Consider the following 23183-nt stretch of genomic DNA (forward strand, 5'->3'; position numbering starts at 1 on the left):
CCGGATTTACGTATAAGCTAAAAAACCTGTATTTTAGGGCCCCACTCTCTGGGGGGAGGGGGGCGAAATTTAAAGGAAAAAACACCTTAATAATTATTATTTCACTATTAATATATTTCTTAATTGCATTTCACTATTAATATATTTCTTAATTGCATTTCACTATTAATATACTTCTTCTTAATTGTATTTCAGTTCAGCAATTACTTTGATAAAATACATATTTTGTTAGGTGCAAATCGCTTTAGGTACCTATTAGGTCCATAAATTACCATATAGCATATATTCAACACAAAAACCGGCAATTTGTTATTGCCAAAGGACAGTTGGACGTATAAAGGGCCCCATTACCTTCAGTAGCTTAAGGCCTCATCAAACCTAAATCTGGCCCCGGATAAATAAATAAATAAACAAAAAAAAAGTTTGGGAATCACATTTCCTGGGCATATAAAATAAGCAGAGGTGTCTCTTTTGGCTCCTGGGAGACTGAGTAGCTGTCACTATTCTGCACAATGAATACTCAGCAATAATAGCCCTGTATGAAAGTGAGTGGTTTACTCACAATTTTTTCTCCTTCAGGGCACCAGTTGGTGTTTTGGGGGTAGGGCCACTTTCATGGTTTTTCTGCCTCTTGTGGCAATGGCAACATGCTGCATAGTTTTCAATCGTATTTGTGTTGCTGCTTTTATCATATTTGCTGTTTGCACTCCACAGAGTTGCAATAAATAAATGAAGCTCTAAAAATACAATTAAAAACCAAACTGTGTATTTAATGCAGACATGTGGCACACCACCTGAATGAAGCCCCTGGTGGTCCACAGGCCACAGTTGGGAATTAATATATTGCAAGGGCTCCCAAAATCTGTTCTCTTAAGTACAATATCCTTATACAGCCGTTATCAAGAGAGACATATATGCCAACAGGCTTGGAGGAACCACAAGATTTGCAGAAGTATAAGTTTATACAAAATGTAGTAGGCTATTAGCATTTATATAAGCACTAGGACAACAACACTATACAGTACCAGTTTATACAAGAATGTATTGGAATATCATATATTGCTTTTTTTTTTTTTTGCATATTTTCGCTTTTATACATGTCTTTGTTGTTGGTTTTCCTCTCTCACACTTTTCCTTCTTTTTTCTGTCTCACTTTATTTATTTTAACTGAAATCACCTGAATAAAACATATTTAAAATATTACATTAAAAGAAAAAAAAATTGCAGAAGTATTAAAGAAATAAACTCAACCCGCCACTGCCAATAGCCCAATCAGGAATGATCACGCTCTAGTGGCTACAGAGGGTTAGTATCTAAGGGCAGGAATTCATTGATGGGTGAATCCCCCCCCCCCCATTTTGTAAGTTGATTAGTATCAATTAATGGATGGTGGTGGAAATAAATATCTGGCAAGTGTGGCAGTTTCAACATTTCAGCTTTGTTTACTAAATACTAGTAGAAATAAAGGCAGATGATGCTGAACTAAAGATAAAGGTAAAGGTAAAGGGACCCCTGACCATTAGGTCCAGTCGTGACAGACTCTGGGGTTGCAGCGCTCATCTTGCTTTATTTGCTGAGGGAGCTGGCGTACAGCTTCTGGGTCATGTGGCCAGTACGACTAAGCCGCTTCTGGCGAACCAGAGCAGTGCATGGAAACGCCGTTTACCTTCCCGCCGGAGCGGTACCTATTTATCTACTTGCACTTTGATGTGCTTTTGAACTGCTAGGTTGGCAGGAGATGGGACCGAGCAACGGGAGCTGACCCCGTCGCGGGGATTCAAACCACCGACCTTCTGATCAGCAAGTCCTAGGCTCTGCGGTTTAACCCACAGCGCCACCCGTGTACATCCAGCCTAATGCTTTCCTTCATCACAAGTCTCTCTCATGTATGTGAACCTATGCCAATAATAGTCAAAATATTTATTGAATGAAAAAGGAGCTGGGGATGTACACCCTCCTTCCAAAACATTATGGACTACTACAAAAATGCACCCACGAACCCAGAAGGGTATGAGAAGGCACTGAATCATATTGAGCCTAAACTTTCTGTGGCTGCAAGGCTCTGTCAAATATGGCACCCTCATGCCAATAAGAGCAAAACATGTTGGAATGAGCAGGGAGGGGATATTCATTGTGTCCACTTTTGCCTCTAACTCCACCCACATGTTAGATTACCCTTGAGGGATACCTGGATAGCTTACAATTATTTAAAAAAAAATCAATATAAACATAAAACAAGCTATAAAATCAGAGGCAACATAAATACAGTATGTCTTTTTGTTAAAACACAGGTGTAAAAATGGAGAGCCATTCTGAGTTTTATAACTGCTTTATTTAACTGGGTTCGAGTTTATACATGACATGGGTTATTTGATGGCCATTTGGGAAGGCCAATGTTTCAATTGGTAGATCATCTTGCTTTGCATAGAGGTCTTGGGTTCCATCTCTAGATAGGATGGGAAACACTCATGTCTGAAACCACGGAGAGTCACTGCCAGTCAGTGTACCAGTGTTTCTCAAACGTGGCTCCCCATCAGTTGTTGGACTACAAGTCCCATTATCCCTGACCGCTGGTCCTGCTAACTAGGGATGGTGGGAGTTGTAGTTCAACAACAGCTAGGGACCCACTTTTGAGGAACACTGGTAGACAGTATTGAGCTAGATGGGCCAATAGTCTGACATGCTATGAGACAGCTCTTCCTATGAAGGAATGGGGCCCTAGGCTCAATTCAATTTTTATCCTGTCTTTCTTCATGAAGCAGCCCAGAATATGCTGTGCCACTTGTAGCGGAGACCACCTAACAAAATATCATGAATGCCAAACTTCGGTGGTTAAATATCTGTACCTGAATGTTAACCCTGCCACCCTGGTGTTTGGTTTCTGTAGTTTATGGTTTGCCCCTTAACTTCCAAAAGTAAATAGTCGCTCTGTATACACTTGCCACAGGTCTTGAGAGCCAGCTGACTGAGAGCCAGTCTATGTCTAATCCACAACCAATCCTTCTTGTGTATGGGCAAGACCGGCTGATATGCTCTTTATTCATTCCATGCATTCAGCTAGATCATCGGCAAGCTAACTATTTGGATCTAATAACTGTAGCTACTCACAGAATCGCTTTTATAGAACAAAGATATAATGTCATGTTCTCTGCTTTTTTGGATGGCCATTATAAAAAATAAAACCCTTGGAACTGTATTTTTGTGCAATGTGTAAAACCACCACAAAGGATATTGTTCTTTATATAAAGATCCCTGTCAAAAATATTTGTTAGGAGTTTAGTTGCAAGAACCTAGTCACACCTAGAGAGTTTGTTTTCATTATCAAACAGCAAAAAAAAAAATTAAAAAAATCTGGAGACACATGGAAATTGCAGAGTTTCGAGAAACTAAAAAAAATGCAGTTACTTTGCTTGTGTTTACCTACACTGATGACCGGGAAATTAAGAGTGTATTTTTGGCTCAACATTTTAATTTACAGTGGTGCCCCGCAAGACGAACGCCTCGCAAGACGGAAAACCCGCTAGACGAAAGGGTTTTCCATTTTGGAGGCGCTTCGCAAAACGAATTTCCCTATGGGCTTGCTTCGCAAGACGAAAATGTCTTGCGAGTTCCTGCGGGGTTTTTCCCCTTTTCCCCCCCTTTTCCTAAACCCTAAGCCGCTTATCAGCTGATCCGCTGATAAGCCGCTTATCAGCTGATCCGCTAAAAGCCGCTAAACCGCTAATAGCGCTAATCCGCTAAACTGTCAATGGGCTTGCTTCGCAAGACGAAAAAACCACTATACGAAGAGCCTCACGGAACGGATTAATTTCGTCTTGCGAGGCACCACTGTATTATTATTTTTATTATTGCTCTGTTTTATTACAGCTTACAGCTAAACAAATACAGCTATTGCCTACCATGAATGCCTCTTCTAAAATTATTTACCAACTTATTTATGTAATCCCAATACTTGTGTGTTTGTGCGATATGGCTTCCTCCCTCCCTTTCAGGCTTGGTTTGTAAAGATGCTTCAGTGATGACCCACAGATGAAATACATACAGTGGACACTCTGGTTGTGAATGTGATCTGTGTGGGAGGCATGTTCGCAACCCGCAGCGTTCAGAACCCACAGCACCGTGTCTGCGCACACGCGGGTTGGAATTCGGAGCTTCTGCACATGCACTAGCGCCGAAACCCGGAAGTAACCCATTCCAGTATTTCCAGGTTCGGCGCGGTGCGCAACCCGAAAACCCGCTAGCTGAAGCATCTGTAACCCCAGGTATGACTGTACAAATGACTACCGACTGAAAACAAAGGCTGCATTCAGTTTTTGTTTTAAACAGGCTGTGGCCCGTACAGTTTAATGCTACTACAAGCAGCACAAGAACTTCCACTTTGTTCTTAGATCAATGCAATGTTCATTTATTATTTGTACTTACAAAACCCCTCCCCCAAAAGCCCAGCCCCTCCCTTTTCAGCTACCTCCCCATCCCACCTCCCCCAACAAATGCCTTTTACAAATAGTTAAAAATTAAAAACCAGATGACATTAATTTTGGTACAGTTATTCAGCAATATAGCTGTCATAATTAATGGGTTACGTTTCATTACAACCAGGGTGATTTGGGGTAAAGGGGGCGGGGAATTCTGGTTATCGGCCAAATAAAATTTCATATTACAAGTTAGCAAATTCTAGTACAAAAATAGTCCATGTGATAGAACAGCCTGTAATATTTTTTTTTTAATTTTTATTGTTATTCACAGTTAAGAGAGTCTGTTGGCTGCATAATTCCTTAAGTATTTTATGAATTTTTCTTTTTCTTTTATGGGGCTTCTTCTTATATAACCCAAATATAGGACAGAGCCTCAATAAATCCTTAGCAAAGAACCCTAGAATGAGGGTTAATAAGATGTTCAGTTTATCTTCTTGTAATGTGCTTTTCACGGGATATCCAAAACCCAACTGGTTCCCCAGGTAGTCTCTTTGATATTTGTCCCTATGAGATATAGAATCAAAAGGACCCCTGAAGGACATTCTCCAGAACTTTTCCATGGCGGCCACAGGCCACGGTAGCGATGCTCAAATTTCACATGGGGAGGGGGGGTGCAAAAGCATGCTCTGTTCATCCCCATTTCCCCCACACATTCCTCTTGTCACCTCCTTTCAAAAAATCATCAGTATTTTGCTCATTAAAACACCTCGGGCCTGGTTCTTCTTCACATCTCTCCCAGGAGTATTCCGTTCTGACTATGGCCCCTTCCATTTCCACCTGTTATTAATGCTTTTCTGCAATTTGTTTCTTTTTTCCTTAGGCCAGAGAAACATCTGCAGAGGCGCTACTTGTCCCTCAAGATATCTAGCTGCTCTTGGTATTCGGTGAAAAGCCGTTGCAAACGAAGGTTCTGACCGATGACGGGAAGCAGTTCCTTGAGGAGCTCTCGCTTGCGTAAGCCCTGCACGGGAAAGGAAAATAAATCCATTAATGTTCATCACACGGCGAATACCAGAGTTTGATTGTGGGATTACAGGAGACTCCCCACTTGTGGCTGACTTATGCACAACCATGTATGCACAGTGGGAAACAATCACCGTATTTTTCGCTCTATAAGACGCACCAGACCATATGACGCACCTAGTTTGTGGAGGAGGAAAACAAAAAAAAAAATATATATTCTGAATCCAAGAAGCCAGAACAGCAAGAGGGATCGCTGCGCAGTGATCCCTCTTGCTGTTCTGGCTTCTGGGATAGCTGCGCAGCCTGCATTCGCTCCATAAGACACACACACATTTCCCCTTACTTTTTAGGAGGAAAAAAGTGAGTCTTATAGAGCAAAAAATACGGTAATTTAATTCATACCAGGAAATGGAAGAGGAGAGCTGGAGTCCTTGTGGCTTGCGAAGAGATGTTCCCTGAAGCCCGAAGAGGACATCAGTAAGCACAGAGAAGAGACCGGATGCTCAGTGGGGCTTTGTTTAGGCTGATCAGCCTCCCCACCTAACATCTAATGTGTGTGGTAGCGCAGCAGCAGCAGCAACAACAACTGTGTGTGCCCTCCAGCCTTCTGCAGGCCCTAGAGCTTCAATTCCAGTTGTGGACATTTTTGGTACAGTGTATGGCTTTTTAAACCTGGATTGGAGAGACAGTGGCAGAGAGGGCATTTCAAGGGTGTTTGGAGGGTGCTCTCCCCCCTGTAAGTGGGGAATCACCTGTACAGCTATGATAAAAGGTAAAGGTAAAGGACCCCTAACAGTTAGGTCCAGTCACGAACGACTCTGTGGTTGCGGCGCTCATCTCACTTTACAGACCGAGGGAGCCGGCGTTTGTCCGCAGACAGTTTTCCCAGGTCATGTGGCCAGCATGACTGAGCAGCTTCTGGCGAAACCAGAGCAGTGCACGGAAATGCCGTTTACCTTCCCGCCGGAGCGGTACCTATTTATCTACTTACACTGACATGCTTTCAAACTGCTAGGTTGGCAGGAGCTGGGACTGAGAAACGGGAGCTCACCCCGTCGCAGGGATTCGAACTGCCGACCTTCCGATCGGCAAGCCCTAGGCTCATTGGCTTAGACCACAGCGCCACCCGTGTCCCTATAGCTATGATGTGTTTGTGCAGATTGGGGGCTTTCTCTTTCTACGTCAACTGTCCCAAAGTATGTGGCTGCATGGAGGACGTCTTGCATGAAAAACTAGAGGGTCACAGTTGTGCTGGAAAGTGCTTCATATCACTCACAGAGAATAAATGGATGCATAATGTTCCCAAGCAGGCACCGGCTCACATACATGCCCAAGGATAATCACACAGGTAGGAGGGTGGGCAAACAGGACCCAACTGCTCATCCCTGGGAGCAGCCAGCAACATGCTTCTTGTTGCCTCCCGACATAAAACAAATTGGGTCCTGCACTGGAGAGGCAGGTGGCTTCCGCTTCCTGGCCTCGCCATCAAATTAACTCAGAGCTTTCCTAACTCTTCACGTTGGCGACAAGCTTTTTAGACGTGCATTGTTTCGCAACACAGTAATTCTAGCAAACAGGACGTTAAACTAACCCCTTTCCAGCCCCAGGAGGAGCGCAGGAAATGTTTGCGTGACACACCTACACACTGCCGCCGACACACTAACATGGCGCGTCACACAGACTGGAAAGCTGCGAATTAACTGGTTGAAAATAAGGGACGATTAGCCCTCAAAGACAAGTGAACCATGCCCTGGGTAGTTGGGTTTCCTTCTCTTTCTTCATAGGGAAAAAACCCTAGAAAATAATAATATACAGTCGAACCTCAGCTCCCAAACGCCTCCATTTCGGAATGTTTTGGCTCCCAAACGCCCAAAACCCAGAGCTAAATGCTCTGGTTTTCAAATGTTTTTTGGAAACTGAACGTCTGACGCGGCTTCTGCTTGGGTGCAGGAAGCTCCTGCAACCAACTGGAAGCTGCGCATTGGTTGTTGAACATTTCAGAAGCTGAACGGGCTTCCGGAACGGATTACGTTCGACAACTGAGGTTTGACTGTAATCACTAATTATTATTTATGGGCCCCCATCTGACTGTGTTGTGTACTTTAGACAGCTTCCAACATATTAAAACACATTAAAAGCCTCTTCTCAACTAAAGGGATGACAGTACTGACTATTAATACTAATGCTTTTCCTTGTTTTGTCAATATATATATTGTAAATATATGTATATATATTTGTGTACATATATATACACACACACACACATATATACACACACACATATATGTATATATATGTATATATATATTAAATATATATTTGTAAATATATATATATTTGTAAATATATATATATTTGTAAATATATATATATTTGTAAATATATATATATATGTATGTATGTATGTAAATATATATATATATTTACAAAAGCAACATTAATTTGTAGCTCTCAACCAATACAATTCTCAGTGGCAAGAGAAAGGGCACAGATCTGACATCAGGAAGGACAGTATTCACAAGAGAGTAGCAGAAAATTTCAGCCTCCCAGGACACGATGTTGCTGTCCTTAACGTGGCAGTTTGTGAGCAAAGGAACGCCTAGGTAAAACTACTGAGTTCAATTTTGAGTTCAAGAAGTTCAATTTTGTCGCTTGTGGCCTGAATGGAGATAATGGGTTTTTATTCTACTGCTAGGTAATTTGACTATCCCCAAGTATTGCCATCTATTTTAAAGGCAGATATAACTGTCTCCCTTCAGCAATATTGGAAGGTGTCCCAGATAAGGGCTGTCTGTGTCCCAACTACTTCGAAAAGTTGGGTCCTGTTTTCTTTGAAAGTGATGTTCATGGAGTGGAATGTAATAGGCTACTTTGCCACCTCTTTTCAGGAACACCCAGGAAGAATACCAGAATGGTACCTTTCTTGGTTGCTATCGGAATATGATGCTCTCATTTAGTTGTAGTTTGTAACCCATATGTATATGTTTCACCATGTGCATCGTATTGTATTTTAAACAAGTGTGATTTTATTCTTTCTCTGCTCTGCTTTTTGGGGGGGGGGTGTCTGTGACTGTATGATAAATGATTGCTTGTTTGATGAGTGGCTGGATTGTCAGAATACCAGGACTGTATACTTTCGACCTTCTCCTTGGTAACTTTGCCGGTTCACAAAGGAAGAGAGAGAGGCAAGGAATTTGTGTAATCTATTCTGAAAGGAAGCCACCTTACCACAACAGTTGCTTCCCACTGACTTCCAGCTGAGCTGTGGACTGGACCCAATAAATCTTTGCATAATTCCCGCAATCGATATTCAAACCCTGATAAAAGACAGAAGGTGAAATCATGTTCAGAGGCATCACAATAAATCCTTTGCATAAATCATATAGCAGAATGTAGCGAGGGCAGCCCTTACAAGATCCCAGGAGTAGCATAAATTGCTTGAGTAAGAAATAGGACAGAAACAAGAAGACAGAGCTAAGAATTTGTTATGAACTAGGTTTTGTTTTTTTAAAGTTGACCAGCCATGTTCATGACAGTTAAGGTTCTGTCTGTTGTCTGCATCACATTGAAGAACCAGAAATGGATAGTGACACTGCATATTATTCCATTCTTCGAAGGACTGACTTTGTGATTGAGCTAGCCAAGTGAACGTCAGAAAAAAACTCAGAGGCAGCTGAATCCAAGCTTATTTAATATTATTAGATTTGATTTATTGCCTGCTCTGCACCATAAGGACCAGAATAGGGTGCAGCATTTTAAAAACACAGTATGTAAAACAGTTTAAGACAAATTGAGAGTCATGGGTGTAAGGTGGGTCCTTAAAATATGAATGTTCGGTGTCAAAGACAAGGGTAAAGAGGTTCATCTTCAACATAGAACAGAAACTACATACAGTGGTACCTCTGGATATGAACTGCCCCCTTTGTGAATGCTTTGGGCTATGCACACAGCAAACCGGGAAGTACAGTAGATGCTCGGGTTGCAAACGTGATCCATGCGGGATGCATGCTTGCAACCCGCATCGTCCGCAACGGCGCGTCTGTGCACACGTGGGTTGCGATTCGGCACTTCTGCGCATGCACAAAGTGCAATTTAGCGTTTCGGCGCATGCGCAACCGCCAAAACCCAGAAGTAATCCGTTCTGGTACTTCCGGATTTCGGCGGTCTGCAACCCGAAAAAACGTAACCTGAAGCATCTGTAACCCGAGGCACGACAGTAAAGGAAAGGTTTCCGCTGCCAGCGCCTGTGCGGAAGCGGGCTACCGTTGCCCGTGCCTGCGCAGAACAGCGCACCTCTAGATACGAATGTTTCGGGATAAGAACAGACCCCCGGGACGAATTAAGTTTGTATCCAGAGGTACCAGTGTAATCATGGTTCCTGATGCACCTCTCGGAGAGGGAATCTGGCAAGTTAGCGGCTCTCCTGGCCACCTCTATTCCGCCCAAAATTCTGAGGGCAGTGGAGAGCCCCCTCTGCTCATCGTAATATCTGGGAGGCTCTGTAGGGGCAGGAGTTCCTTGAGGGTCAGTTTGCAGCAACTCACCACATAAGGAGAGGGACCAGTTGCTGACCATGGTGCTGACCAGGGGGTTAAGGCAACAAAGGTGAATTGGGGACAAAAACTCTCAAACGAGAGATGCATAAGCAGCATTGAGAGAAACTTCGTGGGGGGAGGGAAAGGTATCTCCCAGTGCTGCTGTACTCACTACTGCAGTGTAAACAACCCAAACCTAATGGCAGTACAACAAAAGTGGATTCTGCAAACCCTTGTGGCCGCCAGGTGACTTTTGCAAGCCCGGAAGGGCAGACACCCACCACTTATTCTGTGATGGTCTAAGGAGCTGACTGCCCTTGCTATTTTTAATGCACTTCTTACAGATGTCAATTTTGATTGGATAACTGCCAGGAAATCGGGATGGCATATATATTTTTAGGCGCCAGGTGAAAATGTTCCTTTTCAACCAGGCTTTTGGACAATTCATATTCTACAGCTTTTTAAATGTGTTTGTTGGAGCGGGGGGAAGCGGGATATTGCTTCTGTTTTAACCATTTATTTGTGCTTTTTTATCTTGTATTTTTATCCTGTGAACCACCCTGGTATCTTCTGATGAATGGTGGTATATAAAATCTAGTAAATAAATATCTATCAACTTATATATGTCTAAAGCGAGATGGATATATTAATGTTCATTAAAGTGTGCTAATGTTTTCTCTTTCTTTCCTTCCTTCCTTCCTTCCTTCCTTCCTTCCTTCCTTCCTTCCTTCTTTTGTTAAATTTGCTCAAAGAAGCACATACATACACACTCTGAGCCTCACCTTCATTAACTAGATACCGTGCATAGATAAGGAGCCAGTGGCGGTATTCGTGACTTGACTGTAAAGTCAGCGCTGCAGCTACCTGACTCTCCAGATACGCCAGAGTCGTTTCCTGCTGCACCAAATGAGGCATGGAGAACAATCTTGCCGCTTGCCTCCCGGAGCTGCAATGAAGAGCAGTGACAGGAATGTTTTCAGAAGCGAAGAAGCAACTGCTTCAACTGTAAGTGTCCATATCTATGTTGTACTCAACAGCAATCTTGAGCTCACACTCTCTTTTCCCTGCTCCACCTCCACACAGCTTCGCCAAGAGATCAGAAGCTTCTGCTCACAAATCAGGAATGGAGGGGGACGAAGGATTGTACGAGCCAGAAGCTATTTGTGCTTGTAATGGCAAGCCAACAATAGCAGATGCTTCTGAATTACTGCCATTAATACTGGATCATCCCCGTAGATGGTGCTTCACAAAGAGCAAGGGGGCGAGTCCTTACCCAAAACGGCTCGCAGCGTAAAGGGAGACAGGAGGGAGACAACAGAGGAAGGAAAAAGAAAGGGCACCAGGGTAAACAGGGGGTGACTATTCAATTACTTAAGGCTCGCGGGTGGCGCTGTGGGTTAAACGACAGAGCCTAGGGCTTGCTGATCAGAATGTTGGTGGTTCGAATCCCCGCAACGGGGTGAGATCCCGTTGTTCAGTCCCAGCTCCTGCCCACCTAGCAGTTCGAAAGCACGCCAGTGCAAGTAGATAAATAGGTACCGCTCCAGTGGGAAGGTAAACGGCATTTCCATGCGCTGCTCTGGTTCGCCAGAAGCAGCTTAGTCATGCTGGCCACATGACCCAGAAGCTGTACGCTGGCTCCCTCAGCCAATAAAGCGAGATGAGCGCCGCAACCCCAGAGTCGGTCATGACTGGACCATTAAAGTTATTCAATTACTTCAGTTGCACACACTTGGTCTTTAGTCCCTGGCCCTCCAGATGGGAACAGAATGCGGGACTAAAAAGACCTTTAATCCAATCCAGTAGGGCAGTGGCTCTATGCTTTTGTGGCTCTAGATTCTCATAATTAGGTTTTGCACCAAGTGAGAAAGGAGTGTGAACCTTGAGGAATAAACTAGCCCCCAGCTATGCAAAATTCGGCTACTTGCCAGGGATAACGCCAGGGAAACTACTGGGGAGGCATCAACAACAACAAAAAGACGAGGCTTAGTAAGTCCATACTTAGACGTTCTCCCTTGTATTATAGCTAACGGTCCTGAACACAGCATAGCCTCCTGCGATGGCAAACTGTTCCTGAAGTCCGCACATTGCGCCAGAGTCTCCTGCTTGTCAGAAACAAGGTTCCTGTAAAGACAAAAAAAGATTTGTAGGTGATTAAAAAGGAGGGGGTGGGGAGGGGATTAAACTGAAATTAGAGGGGGGATATTTACTTAGTTTTAATATTTATATACAACTAGGGTCTCAACTGATGCGGGTGGCGCTGTGGGTTAAACCACAGAGCCTAGGGCTTGCCGATCAGAAGGTCGGTGGTTCGAATCCCCGCGACGGGGTGAGGTCCCGTTCCTCGGTCCCTGCTCCTGTCAACCTAGCAGTTCAAAAGCATGTTGAAGTGCAAGTAGATAATTAGGTACCGCTCTGGCGGGAAGGTAAACGGCGTTTCTGTGCGCTGCTCTGGTTCACCAGAAGCGGTTTAGTCATGCTGGCCACATGACCGGAAGCTGTATGCCAGCTCCCTCGGCCATTAAAGCGAGATGGGCGCCGCAACCCGAGTCGGCCATGACTGGACCTAATGGTCAGGGGTCCCTTTACCTTTACCTAGGGTCTCAACCCCAAGTACTCAAAGCTGTTTGCTTAGGCAGAAAAATGTGGCTTGCAAACATGTTTTGGGTAAAGCAGAGGGTCACAAATGAGGCTGTCCCCATCAAGCCTCTTCTACCTCACCTGGGACAGGGGCAGTCTGCCACTCCAGCAGATTGCCTCAGAGGAAGAGATGAGAAGTAGGGTTCATTCCATGGACTTTGATAAAAACCCGGCTCTATCAGGCACTTCTTGCCCCCAAACTGTGCCAGCAGATCATTGTAATAACAGCTGTTTAAGAACAGGTGCCTGAGTTTGATTGCCCCAACTTCCCTCCCTGCCCATTTCCCCTTTTGTGTCCTCTCTCTCTCTCTTTTAAGACTGTAAGCCTGCAGACAGGAACTATATTGTTTTAATTGATTATATGCAAGACGTTCCGGGAGCCTCCACTGGCTGAAGAGCAAGGTCCAAGTGCTCTAAATAAACAAATAAGCAAAGGTTGGCTTTCACGTTTAGAGCTTCCCTGGTCGGACAAAGGAACGCACTCGACAAACCCATTTCCCCCCCTCCTTTAGGTGCTTACCAAGAAGACAGAGAAGGGTTAAAGCAATAGGCTTTTCCATCAGACATGTTCATTAAAGGGATGCCATGCTGTGTCAACAAGATCTGAGACACAGTTGTTTCGCTTCCTATAAAAATCAAATCAGATAATGAGACTTCCTTGGAGCAAAATCATAGCAGGGTTACAAGTCTAAGTAGAACTTGGTTGGCTAGAATCCATCATGTCTGAAGAAAATAAATGTGGAGGGGGATGCAAAGGAGAAGGAGGAGGGGGAGAAGTGGCCGTGAAGTGTTAGGGTGATGTGTTTTGACCACACAGGACATTTAATGCAGGCATAGGCAAACTCGGCCCGCCAGATGTTTTGGGACTACAACTCCCATCATCCCTAGCTAACAGGACCAGTGGTCAGGGATGATGGGAGTTGTAGTCCCAAAACATCTGGAGGGGCGAGTTTGCCCATGCCTGGTTTAATGCACAGCACTACAAAGCACCCCTAACTGGAAATAATTTCATTACCTGCTAAAATTGTTTGCAGGGACTCGTCTTTCACCACTACTGCCTGTTTTTGAGCATTCCTGGAAAGTACAGAAAGGGAATGGCATTTCAGTTCAGCAAAACACAGAAGAGGCATTTCTGCAAAGGGAGAAACTGAAATACGGCATGGTAAAATATTAAAACTGAAAACCAAGGAATTGCCGCTGGAACTTTGGCACCAGTCTCATAGGATGCTAAGCGTCACACCAATATAATTCTTGGTAAGATTCAGGGGACTATCGCTTCATTGGCACCGGCTCACATGGGAAAGCCTGAATTGAACCAGGTCCCGCTTTTGAGAACCTGTACTGAAAGACTAGAGGATAAGGCTACCCATGGCTACCAGCTACAATGACTATGTTCTGCCTCTGCCGGAGGAAGCTCAGGCAAGGAGTTGTGCTGGCACAATGAGGTCCCCACGCCGTCTCCCTTGCCCCCCAAATTGGCTCTTGTGGGGGGTGGGAGAATCCCAAGAACAGTGCAAGAGGGAAGGAGAGAGATTGCTTCATTTGGTAAGCTGAAATGAATCAACTGATTGAACAACTGCCATTGCACTCGCTGGATTCCTCCCTCTGCACCTGTTGACTGTAACCTTCCTGAGGGCCATTGAAACGACGACAGCTTAGTGCTTACCAGACGGAGAGGGTTGCAGCCGTGGTGAGAGCCATGATGTAGAAGCCCGTGCAGTGCAAAGTGGAGATTGGCGAATGCAATACGATGGGAGGGAGAAGGCGGCGGCCGCAAGCCGAAAACACAGACAGGGTCCGCTTCTCACAAGCAACACTCACTACCTTGCTGGAAAAGAACCAGGGGACGGGGGAGAGAGAAATCAACTCAGAACTTCCAGTTATTTAATAAGACCGATGCGTCAAGCTTTGCATGAAGAGTCTCCAAAGTTGGCTTGCGCACAAAATGAAAACACAACAAGAAAGTGAGAAATAAAAACACATTTTGAAAAAGCACAACCCAACCTCCATGGTAAACAAGAGGGGAAAGCTACAAACATCTCTGCAATTGCATCCCAGAGAAAGCTTGGGAGAACGGGACAGCTTCCACCCGAAAACCTAAATTATATTTCTGATAGACATTCCTATCCTGCCCTTCTGTTATCAATATGAGGCATTCCATCAGCTGGTGGAACATGCAGAATGTATTTTTAATTTTGTTTTTATCCTAGTCAGAGAGCTGCCTAGTCAGAGAATTGGGTGGCACGGGAACAGGAGGTCGCTGAGCACTAAGAAGGTGTTGATGCTTTTGAATTATGGTGCTAGAGGAGACTCTTGAGAGTCCCATGGACTGCAAGAAGAACAAACCTATCCATTCTTAAGGAAAGCACAGATCACAGAGCCTGAATAGGTGTTTATGGGGTAAGGTGATCCCATGAGTAAACTGGTGCCAAGACATTAAGGGCTTTATATACCAAGTTGATGCCTTCAACCTGGCCTGGTTGTGGCTGTGTTTGCACACACACACAAACACACACACACTCACCAGCTTCCTGCTGCTGAGAGAATTCTGCTGGTGAGGACTGTTTCCCATTCCTTTCCTTCCCGGTTGCACTTTAACCTGCTGAGTTTTGAACCTCCCACTGTGGTGATTTCATTCTCCACTTCAATGTACATGGAGGGATCTGAGCTGACCTGCAAAAGTTGGTTCTCTTAAAATGAAAGCTGAGCAAGAGAAAGGCAAATACATATCCCAATTCAAACAATTAAAAAACCCCCACACACCCTGGAAATTTGAAGGTGCCATTATCCAACATTGAAAATAGTAGATTCTTTATTTAAAAACACACATTGCTCAAACACGGTGGCTCATCTGAAATACCTGCCCGTTCACAGCTACTGTATTATGCAGTAGTAACTGAAACGTTATTAAAAGTGCCTGCCAGCGGCATTATTCAGAATCACCATTATTACCAGGCCCTTCTCATATTTTATTAGCTTGTTAAATTTACATACTGCTCCTAAAGAACAGCTCTCTGCAGTTTACAACTGCAGACTTGAGAGGAAAGGTAAGGAACAGCATTAAGTACAGTGAATTTGCTCTACTCTGTCAATGCAGTCCAAGTCTTTATTATTCTGCCAAAGGTCAATTGTACAGTACACCCCCCCCCCAATAAGTCATTTAGGGCATGCTACAGCAAAATAGCACATCTGAACTTCCACACTACACCAATACTTAGCAACAAGGGCTCATTACAAAGGAAGTGAAATGCCACCATTTATAATTTAACCTGATAGTAAAAGTAAAGGGACCCCTGACCATTAGGTCCAGTCGTGACTGACTCTGGGGTTGTGGCACTCATCTTGCTTTACTGGCCGAGGGAGCCAGCGTACAGCTTCTGGGTCATGTGGTCAGCATGACTAAGCCGCTTCTGGCGAACCAGAGCAGCGCACGGAAACACCGTTTACCTTCCCGCCAGAGCTGTACCTAATTATCTTCTTGCACTGGCGTGCTTTCGAACTGCTAAGTTGGCAGGAGGAGGGACTGAACAACGGGAGCTCATCCCGTCACGGGGAATCAAACCGCCGACCTTCTGATCGGCAAGCCCTAGGCTCTGTGGTTTAACCCACAGCACCACCCGCGTCCCTAATATAACCTGATACTTTAACCCAAAATTAGCAACCTCCTATTATCTGGCTTTTCCCTTTGTTTTCTCGCCCAATCTGTTGTTCTGAACCAAGTGGCAAGATAACAGAGAGGCAGTGGGGTGGGGTGGTTAGAATGTTGGATGAACCTGGGAGACCAGGACTCAAATCTCCACTGGGCGATGAAGGTCACTGGGTGACCTCGGGCCAGTCGCTGCCTCTCAGCTGAACCCCTCTCACAAGCTTGTTTGTGGCGATTAAATGAGGAGAGGGAGAACCCTGTATGCCACCTTGAGCAACTTGGAGAAAAAGGGTGGGTTATAAATGCAATAAATAAAGCATATGGGATTCAGCTCCATCCTTTTTAATAGGCACGAGATGAAACGAGGAAGCGGGCCGGATCAAATATGGTCCCCCCCCCCTTTTTAAATTTAAATTTTATTTCCAAAACAGAAAAAAGAAAAATTACAAACATCAAATTCAACATCCATATTCATAAACCTATTACATAATTAATTAAATTAAAATATATCTAATTACTCTAAACTTCTCTTTGCTGTATACAAATACAACACAGTTAGAAATTTTATATTAAAGTTTTATATTATAAGTAATATTTCAAATTCCCCTATACCCCCCGTTCCCCTTCACCCATGTGTGAAATTTTTACTTCTTCCGTCTTGTTGTGTTGTTATAATTTAATTATTGTTCAGCTGATTTTTTATTATTTCCTTGCTTACCCCTACATGTTTTACACGTTATCTATTAATATTCCAGTTCCAGAACCATATTTTTTTCATATATTCCTTCTCTCCCTCCCACTCTTTAATTATTCTCTGATTTGAATGGCCTCTAATTGTTGCCGTCATTTTTGCCATTTCCACAAAATCAGCGTTTACTTTGCCATTCTAATAATGATGGTATTATCTTTCTCTTCCAGTTCTTTGTGATCAGTATTCCGGCCGCTGCTGTTGCGTAAAGGAATACATTTTTCTTATCTCTGGGAACGTCCGGATCAAATATGGTTCTATGGGTCCGGGTTGTTGGCAGGAAGACCAAAATGTCATCTTTTCCCCAACCCCTTTTATACCCCCAAACACTTTGCTGGGAACCTCTGCTTTGGGAAACTGTGAAGACTTCGCTCCTTATGCTCCGGAGTTTCCGCAGCTGGCTGTCCACGCCGATCCTGGCTCTTCTCTTGGAACTAACCTGATGTTAACTGCAGAAGGGTCAGTGTAGTTTTGTTTTTTTTTTTAATCCAACACTTACTTGCAATGCAAACGATTTCTGAGGGACTGGGGTTGGCAGTTTAAGTGCTAGCGGTGCACTGTGGCAAGCACCATCCTTCTCAGAAGCCAGGATTGCGGGAGACTGAAAGGCAAGAAGGAGAACTCAACTAGGCTGATTGGTGTAAAAACGCCTGTGTCCATTTAACTGCAAACACCAGCTGGAGCCCTTGCCTTCCCACCAAGCGATCTATGGAAAGGAATCCAGGAAACAGAGAAGGAGCAGGAAGATGCTGTAGTCTTCACCTGCTTTTCTCCTTCCTGGAGATTCTTTTCCCCGAAGCTCTCAGTGGGAAGGGGACATTTTTACCACCTGCTCTTGCCCCACCAAGAGTTTGTTTTGTTTTGTTTTTTTCACAGTTCTTTACATATCTGCATATTTTTTAAATATATATATATATATATATATTAAAGATTTCTTGATTTACAAATGTATGTGCAATGTCTCTTTTTTCAGGTTACATTTTCTACAGATCAGTTTCATTTGTTGAGACATTAGTGTTACATTAGGAAGAAAGGGGGGAAAGAGGTGGAGGGGGAATGGTGAGTGGGGTGGGGGGGCAATGCTTCTATTCTGCTTAGTGTATGTGTAGGGTTTTGTGTCAGCGTCACTTGTGTGGGTTCCCTTTACTATTCGCTTGTATTCCTTTGGGGGTGAGAGAGGTTGTGGGGGGGCTAGGGTGTGGCTGGTTGTCTTTGACTGGCTGTGGTTAAATTTGTTTCCGTGTGTGCGTGTTTGGATCAGGTTAGCCAGATTGATTCGAATGCTGTTGGCAGATTCTTGTCATTGTCCTGTTGGGCTGTGTATGTGATAAAAAGTAACCATACCGGGATGAAGGCATCTTCTTCTATTTGTCCCTGTGTCAGTTTCAGTTTGTTGGTTAGTTTTTCTAATAAGGTTGTTTCCCATACTATCTGATACCATTGGTCCATGCCATGGGTAGGCAAACTAAGGCCTGGGGGCTGGATCCGGCCCAACTGCCTTCTAAATCCCGCCCACGGACGGTCCAGGAATCAACGTGTTTTTACATGAATAGAATGTGTCCTTTTATTTAAAATGCATCTCTGGGTTATTTGTGGGGCATAGGAATTCGTTCATATTTATTTTCAAAATATAATCCGGCCCCCCACAAGGTCTGAGGGACAGTTGACTGGCCCCCTGCTGAAAAAAATCTGCTGACCCCTCGTCTATGCTCAGCGGCGTAGCGTGGGTTGTCAGCACCCGGGGCAAGGCAAGTAATTTGCACCCCTAACCCCTAACCTGCCGCCGCTGCCAGCTTCTTCTTGCTGCTGCCTGGGCTGGGGTATTTACGGTAAGGTAGCCACGGCGGCGGCGGGTCCGTGTCAGGTGATCTGAGGCGAGTTGCCACTGGCGCTGCTGCCCAAACGACGCCGCTTGCCCAGAGGAGGAGGAGGGCAGAGAGGCGAGGAAAATGCAACATGGCCCAGCCGCTGCAGCAGCAGCAGCGGCGGTGGTGGTGGGGCTGTGAGGAGGGGCTGCCTGGCGTGCCCTCTGTGGCCCTGACGCGCGGGGACCGCGGCGAGCGCTGAGAGCCGCTGCCTGCTGGACGCCTTCAGCCCGGACGCGCGCACAGCTCGTCGGTTCCGCGAGACATGGGGCTCTGCTACAGCCTGCGCCCGAGGCTCTTCGGCGACTCTGGAGGCGGCGAGCGCCCCCCCCGATGTTGCGCCCGGTGCAGCCGGCCCCCCCTGCACCCCCCACGCGACGCCACTGTCTATGCTTACTCCTGACAGGTCTCTCCAGTGTCTGGCTATGATGTTTCTGGCTGCTGAGAGTAGGTGGGCTATGAGCTCTTTGTGTATTTGGTAAAGAATGTGCCACTTCAAGGTTGCCAGTCAAAAGACAGGATGCAAATCGAGTACAGATAAATGTTTTTTTTCATAAGCAAATGAACAAGAGAAGATGACAGGCACCCCAGTTACCTGAACTGTTAGCGTGACAGGCATCAGTCTTGAGTCCTTTCGAGGCCGGCCTTTCTTCTTCTTTTCTACTTCAAGGTCCAGTTTACGCTTGGACAGAATCATAGGCTTGGCTGGGATCTTTTCCTCACTGTCGCTGCTACTCTCCAAGATATCCTTGGGTTTGCTTTCCCTAATTGAGTTCTGCTCCTTCAATCTGCAAGAGAAACACAGGGTTACTCGACAAAGTTTCAAAAGCAGTTTCTGGGCTGGTTCGTGGGGGTGGGAGTGGCCTAATGATTAAAAATCCACACGTTTTCAAACAACATTTGGAGACGTTTAATTTAGAGAAACGGCAGAGAAGACATGACAGAGGTATATAAAATTGTGCATGGTGTTGGGACAGTGGATAGAGAAACGTTTTCCCCCTTCTCTCACAACGCTAGAACTCAGGGCCATCCAATGAAGTGGAACCCTGGACAATTCAGGGCAGACAAAGTACATTCGTACCTTGGATCTCAAATGCCTTGGCTCCCGAACAAATAGGCTCCTGAACGATCAAAACCCGGAAGTGAGTGTTCTGGTTTTTGAACGGTTTTCAGAAGCCAAACGTCCGGCGCAGCTTCCGATTGGCTGCAGGATGCTCCTGTAGCCAATCGAAAGCTGCACATTGGTTTTCGAACGGTTCCGGGAGTCAAACGGACACCCAGAACGCATTCTGTTCAAGAACCAAGGTACGACTGTACTTTTTCATGTAGCGCACAATAGAATTATGGAGATCACTCCAACAAGAAGCAGTGATGGTTATCAATTTAGACGGCCTTAAAAGATGGTTATAGACAAATTCCACGCAGGCTGAAGCTACCAATGGCTATTGGCCATGAGGACTATGTTCTTCTCCCTCCACTGTTGGGGGCAGTAAGCCTCTGAACGCCAGTCGTTGGGAATCACAAGTGGTGAGACCGCTGTTGCACTCAGCTCCTGCTTTTGGGCTTCCCATACACACTGGGTTGGCTACTTTGAGAACAGGATGTTGACTAGGTGGGCTAATGGCCCGGTTCAGTGACAAGCACTTTGGATGTAGCGTTAGCAGCAGCAGTAAGGACAAAATAAAGGTAAAGGTAAAGGTACACCTGACCTTTAGGTCCAGTCGTGGCCAACTCTGGGGTTGCGGTGCTCATCTCGCTTTATTGGCCGAGGGAGCCGGCGTACAGCATGACTAAGCCGCTTCTGGCGAACCAGAGCAGCACACGGAAACACCGTTTACCTTCCCGCCAGAGTGGTACCTATTTATCTACTTGCACTTTGACGTGCTTTCGAACTGCTAGGTTGGCAGGAGCAGGGACCGAGCAACGGCAGCTCACCCCGTGGCGGGGATTCGAACTGCCGACCTTCTGATCGGCAAGTCTTAGGCTCTGTGGTTTAACCCACAGTGCCACCCACGTCCCGACAAAATGCACTACTCTAAACATGGTGGGAACGGCCATCCCATTCAGGACACAAATTGGCTGAAATCTAAATGGCCAGTTACAGCTCAGATACAACAGATACTTCAGATCAGGAACGAGCAACCTGGGAACCTTTGGCCTTGCTGATGCAAGTTTAATCTGGCAGCCACAGTTTCTCTGTCCCAGCTAGAGATCCTGTGGTCTGAATATGGGACTAAGCAGGGGCTTTGCCCTGACCTAGCCACTGTGATCCACGCGACGGTCACCTCCAGACTGGATTATTGTAACTCGCTCTATGTGGGGCTGCCCTTGAGACTGACCCAGAAACTCCAGCAGGTGCAGAATGCCTTACGGGGTCCTCGCTGGGGGATCACATTCACCCAGTGCTATACCAGCTGCACTGGCTCCTGGTGGAGTACAGGATCAGGTTTAAGGTGCTGGTTTTAACCTTTAAAGCCCTATACAGCCTAGGACCCTCGTACCTACGGGACCGCCTCTCCTGGTATGTCCCACAGAGAAACTTACAGTCTTCAAATAAAAACATCTTGAAGGTCCCAGGCCACAGAGAGTTTAGACTGGCCTCAACTAGAGCCAGTGCTTTTTCGGCTGTGGCTCCGACCTGGTGGAACGCTCTGTCACAAGAGACTAGGGCCCTGCAGGACTTGACATCTTTCCGCAGGGCCTGCAAGACAGAGCTGTTCCACCAGGCCTTTGGCCAGAGCACAGCCTGACTCCCTCCTTTGGCAATCCTCACAGAACTTTAGCCCAATGGTTGCCATTAATCTGATTTGAACTGATTTTATAATGAAATGATTTTAGAATGTTGTATCATTTTACTGTTGTTAGCCGCTCTGAGCCCGGTTTCGGCTGGGGAGGGCAGGATATAAATAAAATTATTATTATTATTATTATTATTATTTAGGCCTTAATGGCTACAAATGCACACAGGGACAGTCTCCTGAAAAACAGAGGAAGACAGCAATGTGGTATGATTACAAAGCATTCTTATATATTTCTGTGTATATATTTCAGGAATCTTCTAGCTCCTCTGAATACCCCTCCCTAACTTTCCATTTTTAATAATATGTGATTGAATACATTCTTCAATGTCCTTCTTTATTAACTTCTGAATAAACACGCATTCTTCAGTGTCTTCATTCATTAACTTTTGATTAATTGTCTTATTCATTAGTTGTTTCTTCCTTGCTCAGTAGCCTAAGGTTAATTATAATGTTCTGCCTAGCTGATTTATTGCATTCCTATAATGTGCCACGGTGTAGGTTTCCATGGTTATTGCCCATATACTTTTTTTTTCTGCTGGGAAGGGTTAGCGAAAGTTCATTTGCATGTACCAGGCTACACAACAAGAAAACGGATATTGCAACTTTGGAGGAAGTGGAATTTCCTCCTTCACTCTCACCTGGGCACAGCTCATTCCTCACCTGTCTATGGCAATCTGATTTGTGTGTGTTATGGCAGAAGTCCCTGAGGTGGCTTTGGATCGCTCCGTGAATCTCGAATCAAATGCTTTCATTGGCTCTATCTTGGAAGAGGCTGGCAGCACAGAGGGCGAAGATGCAGGTGGAGCAGCTGAAGCAGAGGTAGCATTTACACTGTAAAAAAAGGAAGAAAAAGCTGAGTTGGGGCAATATATATTTGGGGGGGGGGAGTGTTCTACAGGCCAACAAAACACCAAAATGAAAGATCACAAGCAGTGGAAAATGGCGACATCAATCACCATTGTTTCACATCAGTCCCCAGGATGGAAGCTGTTTTTCATCCTAACGTGGTACATCTTGGTTAAAGTGGCCCCTTCTGCCCCTCTGGGTAATTGGAGGGGCCTCCAGCTGAGTGAAGAGAACTGGAATGAAGCCACTGGAAGCCAGTGACTTGCCTTGTCCCTCCCCATGTCTTCCAGGTACTTCTTTGGGAAGGTTATTTATAAATTTCATTTTATGAAATTACAGTGGTACCTTGGTCCTCAAACTTAATCCATTCCAGGAGTCCGATTGACTCACAAAACCATTCAAAACCAAAGCATGGCTTCCAATTGGCTGCAGGAGCTTCCTGCTCTCAAGCGGAAGCCACGTCGGATGTTCTGCTTCTGAAAAACGTTCGCAAACTGGAACACTTACTTCCGGGTTTGCGACGCTCAGGAGCCAATTTGTTCAACTACTAAGCCGTTCGAGAACCATGGTACCCCTGTATGTAAAACAGGGAGAACACTTATAACAACGGGCGAAAATTAAAAGATGAAAAAGGAAACTATAAAATGTGCATGCGGAATGAGTA

At 45.1% G+C, this 23183-nt stretch overlaps 1 protein-coding gene across 1 annotated transcript in view; it reads right to left on the reverse strand.

Annotated features, from left to right (window-relative positions):
- Positions 1-4456: 4456 nt before the first annotated feature.
- The window catches only part of HIRA (histone cell cycle regulator), a 59101-nt gene continuing 40374 nt past the window's right edge, over positions 4457-23183 (reverse strand). The window contains exons 15-25 of the mRNA XM_081842748.1: positions 22334-22504; positions 19468-19660; positions 17507-17608; positions 15138-15286; positions 14280-14441; positions 13629-13687; positions 13134-13239; positions 11975-12097; positions 10756-10919; positions 8667-8755; positions 4457-5436 (exon numbers count right to left, since the gene is read on the reverse strand). Coding sequence (XP_081698874.1) covers positions 5320-5436; positions 8667-8755; positions 10756-10919; positions 11975-12097; positions 13134-13239; positions 13629-13687; positions 14280-14441; positions 15138-15286; positions 17507-17608; positions 19468-19660; positions 22334-22504 — 1435 coding nt within the window. The 3' untranslated portion in view covers positions 4457-5319. The remainder of the gene's footprint in view (positions 5437-8666; positions 8756-10755; positions 10920-11974; positions 12098-13133; positions 13240-13628; positions 13688-14279; positions 14442-15137; positions 15287-17506; positions 17609-19467; positions 19661-22333; positions 22505-23183) is intronic.

Source organism: Podarcis erhardii, assembly GCF_964252035.2.
Source record: "Podarcis erhardii genome assembly, chromosome: 15".
NCBI classification, from domain to species: Eukaryota; Metazoa; Chordata; class Lepidosauria; order Squamata; family Lacertidae; genus Podarcis; species Podarcis erhardii.